The sequence below is a fragment of the Propithecus coquereli genome, unplaced genomic scaffold, assembly GCF_000956105.1.
Source record: "Propithecus coquereli isolate 6110/MARCELLA unplaced genomic scaffold, Pcoq_1.0 Scaffold49, whole genome shotgun sequence".
NCBI classification, from domain to species: Eukaryota; Metazoa; Chordata; class Mammalia; order Primates; family Indriidae; genus Propithecus; species Propithecus coquereli.
The window spans coordinates 6138500-6151606 of NW_012150729.1; the positions used below are offsets into that span (position 1 = coordinate 6138500).

A 13107-nucleotide genomic window follows, 5' to 3' on the forward strand; every position below is an offset into this window, starting at 1 on the left:
GTGAAACCCTAATCTAGAGAGAAGAGAATAAACAAACAAGTAAAATATATAGAATATCAGATAGTGATAAATGCTATGATAAAAAATAAGGAAAGAGTTAGGGAATGTCCTAACTGAAAAATGACATTAAAATAGAGACCTGAAGGGAATGAGATATCTGGGGAAAGAGTGTATCAGGCAGAGTACAAGTACAAAGGCCCTGAGGCAGGAGCATCCTCTACCTGTTTAAGGAAAAAACAAACTAGTCCACCACTATGAAAACAGTAGGCACAGAGGAATAGTCTTGCAGAGCTTAAAGGACTCTCAAAAGAAAAAGAGATTTTACTGAGAGATTAATAGAAAGTCACTCAAGAGTTCTAAGGAATGTTGTGATCTACTTTACATTTTAAAAGGATTACCTTCTACTGTATTCAAAATAGCCTGGGGGACTAGTTACAGGTCTGTTGCAAAAATTTAGGTGGGAGATGGTGGTGGCTCAGACTAATCAGATTCCAGATACATTTTGTATGGAGCTGATAGGATTAAAGCCAATTCAGGAAAAAGACACAAGAGACAGAAAGGGGAGGTAGCCAGTGAAAAGGGGCCAGGATTGCACGGACACAATGGTGGCAGGGTTGCTGTGAGGACCCAACAGGAGGCCTAAAATGCAAATTTAAATGACTTGTTACATGATGTGTTTATCAACCTCTCTCTGATGAGTCACAAACCCTCCCTAAGGTCCTAGTAGCTTTGGGAAGAGTCAAATAAAGAAAAGAAAGAAAATTTCAAAAAGCAGAGACTGAAAAATAAGAATCTAGAGCTGGTAAGCTATAGTCAGAGCCAGAAGTAGCCCAAGAACATAAAACTCTTGGGAATTTACAACAATAAGATTACAAAGGGGATTGAACTTTCCAAAGAAAGTAAAATAGGGGTTCTGGTCCATCTTACCTAGATCTTTAGGAGCACAGTGACCTCAAGATGTTATCTGGGTTCCACTTATACCTAGACACGAACTTCTCTCCAGCAGGACCATGTTTTAGTAATCTTAATTCCCAGGACCTCATACAATGTTATGCACATAATGAGGTCAATGTTACTGAGTAAGGAATTCAGAGAAACCAGTGAGAATTATGTCTTAGGTAATTCTGCTTTAATGCCAATGAGCTCAAACACACAGCAGACAGCATACAACAATATACAACTAAGATCTCTGCATGGTACCCGACACCTGAGAAAACAGCTGTTTAAAGGAGATTCATATGCTTTAAGGAAAAAAAAAAAATTTTCTGAAAGCTGTGTTGTATCTAAAGGCATGGGATCTTTACACAAAGGTGGGACATATGTGCAGGGCTAAGACTTTTTTCAAAAACAGCCTCAGACCAGTTTGAATACTTTAAGTATTTAATTGAAGCCTCAGCATTAAAACACAGAAGAGATGATCCTGACCAGAAGATTCTGAGGGTGGAAATTACTGTCTACCTCCACCATAGAGCAGCTGTAACGCTATAAAAGTAAGATATTAAGTTTTAAGCAGGTCTTACATCCCAGGGGCTGTTGCTGGGATTGAATACACACAAAGGACACCCACGGAAAGTGAAATCACCTGTTGCATGTAATTGTTTAGCATTATCCACCTGGATGCCAAACTACTACTGCCAAAGACAACAGTTTTGGTTTGGGATAATAATCCCTGAGCTGATGTACCTGACAGCAGTTGGCTAACGGGTGTGACCACAGGATCACCACAGAAAAGATACCTGTCTTCACATTTCCCAAGGCAGGACCACAGGTGAGCAATCCACCTGAAACCTGAGGCAAATTATTAATAGCAGAAAAGGACTGGGAGAACTTGATCACCACTTCCTCATTTAAATGAGAATTAGGCTCTTCTCTATAGTATCACATCACTTTGAATTTTGGTTTAGTATCTTACTTAACAGAGTCTGCTTTGCATTAATATTACTCATAGATTATTATTTTATATTACAAGGGAAAAACAGTTTCCTGGAGGGCAGACTTTTTTTTTTTTTTTAAGACTCTTCAGAAACTCATCTTTGAAATGTATAAATTCCTATGAGATTTCCCACTTCTTTTCAGAAATAATTCCTTGTATTAATTTCATATCTATTATCTAATTTAAGCCCACACAAAAGCCTCTTCTACTTTATGAAAAAAAAAACTGAGGTTAGAGAGGTTCCATGATCAGATTATATAGAGCACATATAGAATTTGGGGAGCAGTCAGGATCAAGAATCTCCTGACTCCCCAGTCTAGCATTCATTCCTTCAGCTACATTTCAGCATCATGATATCTGACATACTGCCAATCAGGATGGGCCACATGGTTTGGAACAGGCTATCTGCTGCAGGTTTACTTCATAGATTGATAACTTCATTAAACCTTCCCTAAATCCTCTGGTGGCCTTTTCTGCATTCGTGACATAGTAGGGGTAATCTTGCCCTCATTTTACTACCTGCTAAGTAATACTACATTTCTTGTGTTTTAAAGATCCAATTGGCTATCAAAAATGATGATCACTAAAGAGCTCTCAGGTCAGCAAGGTGCCAAAAACTGCATTGGTGAACTTCCAAACCATGCAACTGTTTAAACAAAGTCACTTACCAATAGGGTGGCTATGTAATTTATCATCCAATATGGGACACCTGAGAGTGAAAGGGGAGCTATTAGTAATGACTCTGGGATAACAGGTGCTAACAGGGAGTGTTCTAGGGAAATGCAGATACAAAGTGATAAGGGCTTATTATGAATAGATGGATTTCAAGCATCTGATAAGGGGTTGAACTCTAAGATTCTTCCTTAGTATGATTCTTTAAATCTGCCATACTATCTAACAAAGTATTTCACACATTTTCAATAAATTCTCAAAACTGAGTCGAGTTGAATTGTTTCTCTCAGTACCTTATATAATAAATGCACACCAACGACCCAATGAGACTTAATCATAGTATGGAAACTTTAGAACATTCTCTGCTGTTACTGATGTTTATCCATCTTACATTAACCCACCTACTTCAGCAATGAGTTCAGGAATGAAGCAATGCTTTCTAACTATGTGTATGCTGAAGAAATGAAGTACATCAGGTACATGAAACAAATCTAATCTCAAAGTTGAGAATGCTTATTGAATTACGCTACAAGAAACATTTTGAAGAAAGTAACACACAGAATTAAGACTTGAAGATAACAGATCAGATCATTAATAAACTGATAAAAATTCTTATATACTAAAAACTACTAAAAGTAAAAATTTTTTTACAAAGTCACCACTTTAAACTGAGTTCTATCTGGTCATTTAACTTGGATGTTATATTCAAAGCTAATTATCATAATTACCTTCACAAAAACTGATTTACGGATATAGCTCCTAAACATACACATTCCTTATAAAAACAAAACTACTACAAATATATCTAACTATAATTGAGGCAATTTGAATATGAAAAAAGGATACAATTTTATTGACATGAAAGTTGGAAATAACTGAAAAAAGTAGATTACAAGACAGTATGTACAATATAATGCCATATTGGTGTAAAAAGAATAGTGTGTATATAGGGATATGTGTACATATATGTGCATGTATGTGAATAGAAGGTTAAATACCACAATGTTAAAAGTTGTAATCTGCCTGCTTAATAATGACATCATGTTTTAAATTTTTTGGCTCATCTGTATTTTTCAACTTGCTAAAATGTTCAATTATTGCATTTGTAATCAGAAAAAATTTAAAATTACAAAGGGTCACTGTTACAAAATAATTGCCAGGAAAGCAAAGGGAACAGCATTCCTGAACTCCCAGGAACAACGTTAAGAGAACATTAGTGAGTACTCTGTCACCCTTTTCCCAATCAGGAGAGAGCAGTTAGCCACCAGAGGCTGTAGGGGACAGACGGCAGTACCAGAGCCTAGAGTACAGGATTTTCTAGTCCCACAATTAAACACTCAAGCAGTACTGTTACACTTAAATACTTTAACAGTTAAAATTCCAACGTTTGTTTTAAGCAGCTGAATAGGATTTAAACCAAAATTTAAGCTCTTTTGTAGAATTAAACATAATTTGTGTCATGCTATAGATTTTTAGCAGCGTTTTTTTGGAAATTAAACAGCCTATTTATGCATGTATTTACCACACATTTGTCATCAATTGACACCTTTCAATAAATGTAAATATGTGAACTTCAGAAATTCTTCTGAGATTTATACTATTGTGTTACTGTCTTATTTTGGGGTTTTTTTGTTTGTTTTTTAACAAAAATGACGCCCTTTGATCCAGCTTTATCTTGTCATTTTTCGTAGTCTACTTTTTCCAATAGGTGGTGCTGTACTCCATGTAAAATGTTTCTGAGCTACATAGCTGACCCACCCTACGCCAACCAAAACCATGAGCTTCCTCTCAACTCTGCTATGAACTGGTGCTACCAGACAGGCAAATCAGACCACAAATCACATGCAACATGTCTGTGGGTCATTTTACAGGAAAAGCCCAGAGAGGTGAGATGACTTGCTTGAGATCACACAGCAAGTTTGGAACAAACTATAACTTCTAATTGAGACTTCTAGCTTTAAGTTCTGTGCCTTTTTTGTGTTTTCATTCACAGAATCCTCAGAGTTGCTCAAATCAAAACAAATTCACATTTATGATAAGGACAAAAAGAGAGAAATAGCCTCTTCTGTTATAGTGATTATTCCTTCCTCCCTCTTATAGGAGAGAAAAGTGTGGTAGTATAGCCATAAACCATTCTCCCTACTCACTAACAACAATTAACGTCAATCTTTTGTCAAATTTCCCAAATTGAACATTGTGCTTTAAAAGTATATTCCAGAGAAAAGAACTAAAATTTATTTAGTGAGGAATAATTATCTACTGAACAGACACCTGACTGTAAGATAAGGACCTAGAATGATACACGAATGTACCCACATAGTTCCTTGCTCTGTGTAGTTGTGTATTACAGTTTAGGCTATAAGCTCATTTTCATTAAAAATTAACTTTTCCCAAATACTGGCAGGCACCGTCACTTATGCTGTTGCAAAGTATGTCATTTTCTGAGGAGAACAGCCAGCTTATTCTGTAACAGCAGTATCCTTTAATGCTCATTTTATTAGGGCAAAGAGCTGCTTTGTCTGAGATGAAAAAGGCAGTTTAGCAATTATATAAATTACACACACACGTTGTGCATCCCTTATCTGAAAAGCCTGGGGCTGGCCAGAAGAGTTTTAGATTTTGGAGTTTTTCAGATTTTGGAATATTTTCACTATAGCAGCTGAACAACTCTAATCCAGAAATCAAAAATCTGAAAAGCTCCAGTAAGCATTTCCTTTAACATCACGTTGGCATTCAAAAAGTTGTGGATTTTGGAGCATTCTGGATTTTGGATACTCAATCTATAGATGTATATATATGTGTGCATACATACATTCACACACACCTATACTAGAGTATACTGTATGTTATATATAAATCAAATATTTTAATTCTTTCTTCCTTCAATCCAACCATTCACATCATGATACAAAGAAATGTCCAAGAGTTTTCAGGTTAGCACTATAGCACCCTCAATGTAAGCAAAGGCTCACAAAGGCAAGATGGCAGAGAGAAGGTGACTTTTGGTCATTAAAGAGAAGGCATTGCTAAGCTCTGATATCAAAAATGGTTGAGCCAGCAAAAGGCTATCAACCTAATTCAGAATAACAAATTTCTAGTTTCCCCCTGAGCATAAAGCCTACGACCACTTACAACTTTATTTTCTTCCTCAATCTGAATAAGCAAGCTCTTTGCTTGCTTATCAATGCACAAACAAGTGCATTCTTCTGAAGACAACGCTGTGTGCTCACATTCCCGTAAATGAAACAACCCTAAGCACACCTCTGCATGAGATGTATGAGAAGACAGAGGCGGACTTTCTAAGGATCCTCTCCAAGAACATGTCTTTTAGGGAGAAAAAAGTATTTCTGAAAAGTTAAGTGAAGCACTTCAGTTTTCTAAGTATATATTTTGGTCTAATATTAATATTATTCTTCACAGTAAAGGTATAATAGATAATATTAAAATAAATATACAAGAAATATTTGGACAAAGTCAGAAAAGATGGTCTCAAAAAAATTGTATTAGAGATTCTTCAGAGTGACATACGGAACTCTAATTTACCTAAGAAACCCTCATGAACTTAAACTTATTTAAAATTACCTTCCTTAGTCCTCCACCAAATTCCTGTATGATTTTGTTGACACTTTTCCTATTCCTTTTATAGTAATAAGATGTGAAGATATTTTACTTATGTCATTATGAATCTTCATATTAGGTAGCTAACCTATTGCAGAATAAAACATATTTTTCTATTTGAACATTTCTGTTTATTGTCATTATTGTTAGATTTTTTTTTTAAATGGGCCAGCAGTAGCTGCAACACTCAAGATAGCCCTAATCACACTATTAAGATAGCTCAAATCACACCCTAAAATATCTAGAATCACGTTCCTATGATATTCAGAATCACAATACTTTAAATCACAAACACTTAATATAAAAAATTAGTCACAGCATATATGAGTCATTCCTGAATGATAAAACTATTGGAGAACAAAGTCTGTAAATCAAACCCCCTAGTAAAAACACATACCAAATAAATTTTACTTTCAGAAAAACTCTTCAGCCCTAAACAAAATTTTAAAAGCAATCAAAATTTGAGGCATTCCCATTCTGGGCATTCCTACCTTGCTCTGTACCTGGAGAAAATATCTTTATTTAAAAGATTTTGGGAAAACAACTAGGGCCCATTCCAAATGCCTCTTCAAAGCAAACCATTAAAGTTGCTACCTCCATCTATGTATATTCATTTTGATAAAACTTATTAAATGCCTACTACATTGCACATAATTGTGCTAATAAGCACTATAAAGAAAAGTAGTGATGTCCTCATGGCTTTTATGGTGTGTTCAAGAAAATACAACAGGCCAGGCGCGGTGGTTATGCCTGTAATCCTAGCACTATGGGAGCCTGAGGAGGGAGGATCACTTGAGATTAGGAATTCGAGACCAGCCTGGCAAGAGTGAGGCCCTGTCTGTACTAAAAATACAAAAAATTAGCGAAAAAAAAATTAGCCAGGCATGTGGCATGTGCCTATAGTCCCAGCAACCTGGGAGGCTGAGCAGGAGGATCGCTTGAACCCAGGAGTTTGAGGTTATTGTGAGCTAGGCTGACACCATGGCACTCTAGCCCGGGTGACAGAGTGGGACTCTGTCGTAGAAAAAATAAAAAAGAAGGAAAAAAATATGACATACATATAAATTACAGCATAGGACAATATGTAATAACCATGGTATAAAGTGTCAGAAGAGTTTGGAAGCCAGAGGTAACAGTTGATTCCAGGGAGATCGGGGAGCCTTTATACAAAAGATATCAATTGAGCTACATAAACTAACTGAAGAAAATGAGAGCAGTAAGTTATGAGGGGGTTGAGGGGAATGTTTATAAAGGTATGGAGGTGAAGGAAGTAGAGTATCTGTAGAAGTCACATGGTGAAGCTTAAGATACAGAAAAGACAGTAGTGACAAAAATGACTACTTAATTTCAGTGGAGAAGAAAATAGGTGTCCAATCTCCAGGCTTGGTAATTTGGACATCCTTAATTTGGTATTAAATTGCTGTCCCTGCGGTCTTTTCTCAAAGGTAGTGGCACGAATGGAGAGGTGTTTTAGCCAGATTAATCTGAGGGGGCAAGGTAAATGGAGAGAGCCCAAGGTTAAGAAAAGCAGTTCCCAATAAAAACTGGATGAAGCCAGTATGTGCCAGGCACTGATAGTACTTGATCCTAGCAATATATGATATCTTATTTAATCTCAACAATTCAGCTAGCTGTAATACATTTTCATAGACAACAAAATCGCAGCAATTCAACAACAGCTGGGGCCCAGAAACGAAAAGCTGATTGAAGGAAAATTACTCAGGTTTAGGGACCTGACAAGTAAACATGCTAGAAGGTCAGGAGGGTGAGAAAAATCTAGAGTCCTTGTAAGTAAAATGTAGGAGAAATGACTAATGCAGAATCCATCATTTAGGTATGAAGAAAAATTGGAGGTGAAGAAAATTTAGACATGAAGAAAAATGCAGCAACCTAAAGAGCAGTCATAAATTAGACTTAATAAGGAAGATGAAGAATAAATTCACTTAAGAAAAAAAAAAGTGGGTAAGCTAGATGTTTAAAAGGTTTTTTTCAAAGAAGGAACCCTAAAATCTGAGAAATGGAACAGTTTTGAGTGATGAGATCCCACAACTCCTTGGTGGACAGAGGAAACTGACTATGGATCTAGGTTTCCAGAGTTACAGAAACAGAAGAAAAGTTAACTCAGGGTGGCACATGGAAAAGTCTAAAATAATTATGATGGGTAATACGATAGAGGAAAACCAAGATTCTGTATTGAAGTCATTAGGTATAAAAATAAAATCTAAAGAACCCAGAGGCTGACTGATGGGAAATAGGGAAGACAGCACTATGAAGAGATGACTGGTACATCTGAAAAGAAATTCTGAGGAGTATTTGTGATGAAATAAGTGTCAACCATGAAGAGCTAAGAAAAATGCTGACTCTTTTTTGTTTTTTTTTTTTAACTGACTTTAAATTCAGGGAAAATAAGAAAAATTGCCTTTACTACCCCCAGCCACATCCATTATCATTTTAAAAACAAAGGTAATGATACTATTTCAAGAACTGAAGATGATGCCATTGTCTCTAACTTTCAAGACGCCTTCCTCACCCAGGAGAGGCAAAACACAGGTGCAGGTAGGAGCTCACCACAGACAGCTACAGGCTTCTCAATCTCATAAACAGGGTTCAATGTGCTCTCTAAACCACTTTCAGTAAAAAATAAATGGCAAAATGCAGCTTACTCAAATTCAATGAGAATTTAATGCATAATATGTATTATTTGCTAGAGATGAACTATTTTTCATCTTTCAATAATTTGTAAAGTTGCATGATTTTGATGATAAATCTCAAAATTAAGGTTATCTTGAATAAGTTTTTCCAGACAAACACAGATTATAAGAATGCAATACCCAATATATTGCTTATTCTTTTGTTTTCTTTACACACACACACACACACACACACACACACACAAAACTAAGGTCAGAACAGCTTAAGTTTCTAAAACAGGACTCCTGATAACAAATGGGCAGTTGAAGGTGAAAGGTGGAACAAGACCCAGTATACACTTCATGTAACTTTCCACTTACATGAATGGAAAATTACACTTGGCTTTGTTCCATTTTCCAATTTTAATGAAGGTATTTAAAAATATCAGTCTCCCAAAGCAAATCTTCCCTTCTTGCTGGATTAAAGTTTGATTTTACTCTCCCGCCCTGGCTGGTAAAAATTAAAAAAAAAAAAAAAAAAAAAGTTTGATTTTACATTTCTATTTAACTCATCCACATTTTTAATCAAGTAAATCGTTCAACAAAGTAAAATATTCTGTCAATTTTATAGATTTATCTGTTTTGATAAATAAGAAAGTATTCTAAGAGTAGTTAGTAACTTCTGCAAAATCAAATTCAAAGAAGCAGCTTAAACTGGGAAGAACAATTTGGGGAGGAGGGGAAAGGATTTTCTTACGGGTAACTGGCTTGCTTTGTAAACTTGGCTCACAAAATCAATACAACTGACGACCATTCCTCTGGGAAGTTTATTTTTTAAAACTTATTAAAGGCCAGGTGGGGTGGGTCATGCCTGTAATCCTAGCACTCTGGGAGGCCAAGGCAGGAGGATCGCTTGAGGCCTAGAGTTCGAGACCAGCCTGAGCAAGAAGGAGACCCCAGCTCTACAAAGAATAGAAAAATTAGCCAAGCGTGGTGGCGCCTATAGTCCCAGCTACTCAGGAGCCTGAGGCAGAAGAATTGCTTGTACCCAGGAGTTAGAGGTTGCAGTGAGCTATGATGATGCCACTGCACTCCAGGCTGGCAACAGAGCGAGACGCTGTCTCAAAAAAAAAAAAACCAACCAACAAGACATGAAATCGTTCCAAATTTCAAGAGTCACTCAATTAGGTTTGTGGAATTCATAGCATTAATATTAATCTACTAGTAGAAAAATTTTAACACTTTTAGCATTTTTTTAAAAATAAGTAACTGAACTGAACTGAGTGATGAATAAAGTATTTTGTCAAAGAAAAATATCAAGAAATACACCACAGAGGGTTTCACCGGTGGAATAAGAAAGGGAGTGCTGGTATTTCATTTCCTCCAGCGTACCTGCCATGAACAGTAGTAGATTTGATAATATCCCCAGGTAGAACCACTGAGAGTTCAATGTCTTTGTCTATCATGTTTTCTTTCTGTTCCATGATGAAAGCAGCAGATTCTACAGAATCAGCAACTGAAGAGACATCAACATATTTGCTCTCAGCTGGAGGAAGTGGTGCCTTGGCTTTTGGTTTTCTCCTAAAAACGAAACACAGAAAGTAAGGTACATATTTTTTAAAAGTAACTTTTTAATATGCTCTAATTCATAAAATCCCAAATGTATATGTAGCTGTTTTTCACATCTAGAAAAAATGCACCAAAATATTAACTGTTAGTGTTGGATGGTAGAATTAAGGAATTTTTTTTTTTTTTTTTACCTTTTCCAATCAGCATTTTGTTTTGAGTATTCTGCCTACTTGGTAATACAAAGAAATATGGTAAGGAAATTTGATATTTGCCTCCATTAAGTGCAATTAGTATATCTTCACTGTACCAAATCAAGAGGATAATTTGTTTTCTTTGATAAATTATAAAAATCCTTAATGTCTCAGGATGGAGTTCAATACCTTACTCTCACACTTCATAATGGCGCTTACCTTTGGGCCCTTCAATCTATTTGTTTCCAATTTAATATGTTCTGCCTCTGTATCCAGATAAAGTCTACCTATCCTTCAAAGTCTAGCTAAATTCACCCTCTCGCCTCACATCCCCACCCCACCATACAGAATTTCTTCCTTCTTTGAATTGATAGAGCACATTGAACGGATTCCATAAATGCAACATTTTTTCTATATTTTCCCCGGGTACCAGTTTCATCTCTCTTCCTACTTTTATAACTCCCTGCAAGAAAAAAGTATGCTATATAGATGGCTGTATTTCCCACTTCACCTAGCAATGAACAATGAAGTGTGTGTAGCAACCAAAGTGATCTTTTAAAAATACAAGTCAGATCACTACACCCCTTCTCACATCCTCCGATAGTTTCTCATGTCACCCAGAATAAGAGCTAGATTCCTGTACAGACTCTTCTCTACTTACAATGGGATTACATTCCAGTAAATCCATCCTAAATCAAAAATAATGTAACTAAAAAAATGCATTTAATATCCTAATAAACCCATTGTAGAATAAAAAATCATAAATCGAACCATTGTAAATCCAGATGTTCCTCGATTTACGAAGGGTTGCAATCCTGGTAAGCCCACGGTGAAGTTGGAAAATTGTAAATGAACCATCATAAATTGGGGAGTCTGTAATCTGTTCTCCACTCCCCTCTCTTCCACTTTCTCGTTGGGCTCAAACACTCCAGTCCTAGGACTCTTGCTTTTTCCTTGAACACACCTAGAATACAAGACCCTCTACAGAGGGCTCCTGATGTTAAACTAACACCTCTTTCTCTGTTTTACTTTTTGACATAGGATTAATCAGCAACATACTTACGTCTCCCCCTCCATTATAGGGTAAGTAATTCCACCACCATGCTCACATGTTTACAAAATGCACAGAATCTCTGGAAAAATGCCTGCCCCATGGTAGGCACTCACTCATATTTACTTAAAAAGTAAATTCAGTGAATACTCTGCATAAAAGATGAGCTGTCTAAGCATATAATTAGGAAGGAAAAAAGTTCTTACCACCAAAAAATAAAATGAGTTTTTATATCAGGATTATCTATGGATTTTAAAAATATTAATTACATTTTATTCTTAAAAAGTTGAATATTGAAAAATACACACTGGATTTATTAGTAAGGGATAACTGAGAACCTTAGGGTTGTTAAAAGTGTTTCATCGAGAAGGCCAAAAGAGAAGCCAAACTGCCCCTGGCAGGGAAGTAAAGCAGTAGGAGCAATTTGTCCACAGTGGACTTGGCTTTCAGGAAGAGTGCCTGCAAAGAAGGGTATGGCCGGCACCTTCTGCCACAGTGATCTCCCCAGGCACCACTTGCCTCATTCTAGGACCTTCCCATCTCCACGTGCTGCTTTCCCTGGTCTCCATGTGAAATGCCCTCCCCGTCCTCTCCATCTTTATATACTGTATTATCTGTTATCCTCAAGGTCCTCATTGGAGTTGCAATTCTAGGGAAGTCTTCCCTGTCTACTGCACACTGCAATGAAGAACTCCTGTGACTCATTGTTTTGATGTTTGTATGAGTGACTGTCTTCCTAAGGTAGTTTGAGTTTGTGATGATAACCCATCTCTAATTGCTAAAGATAAGCCTATTTTTTTAAAAAACAAAAAAAAAAAAAGAAAGAAAAGGAAAGCAGAACAAAGCACTACTTGAAAAATTATTTACATCTAACTTCAATGTTCCCAATTATTGCTTCAATTAATAAAGTACTTGTCACCTTTGTTCCTGAAAAATGGAAAGCACGTGTGAATGAGACCAAGATCCTTCCACAATGAACTAGCAATCCAATAGGAAAGATGCAATGTGTAATTAAATAACAAATACAAAGCAAAAAAGAAGGGTCATAAAACAAATGGGTAACTTTGAAAAGTCAGGACAATGAGAGCCAGTTGAGACCAGCTGTGTGGAGCGGGGAAGCAGGGATCAAGGCGTGCTCCCAACAGAAGAGACAAGGCTCTTGAAGAAGAGCAGAACTCAGATAAGCAGAGCTGTAGGATCATGCCTATGTTGGTTCCCAGTTGTGATCCATTCACATTAGATTTAGGAATGTATGTTTACTACACAGTCCAGTCTAGTGACAAAAATACCAGGAGGAGGCCTGGATTTGGCCTGAATAAAGAGCTTTAAGACTTTGTTAACTTTTTTCATCTTTGATTCATCAGCAAAATTTTAAAAATATCTCTTACCTACACACGACTCTCTTAATGTTTGTAAGTTTTTGGTTAGATGCTTTGAAGCAGT

At 36.5% G+C, this 13107-nt stretch overlaps 1 protein-coding gene across 1 annotated transcript in view; it reads right to left on the bottom strand.

Annotated features, from left to right (window-relative positions):
• The window catches only part of COBLL1 (cordon-bleu WH2 repeat protein-like 1), a 185328-nt gene that overhangs the window by 43067 nt on the left and 129154 nt on the right, over positions 1–13107 (bottom strand). Inside the window, exons 2-3 of the mRNA XM_012655818.1 lie at positions 10246–10434; positions 8754–8850 (exon numbers count right to left, since the gene is read on the bottom strand). Of these exons, the coding sequence (XP_012511272.1) occupies positions 8754–8850; positions 10246–10434 (286 nt within the window). The remainder of the gene's footprint in view (positions 1–8753; positions 8851–10245; positions 10435–13107) is intronic.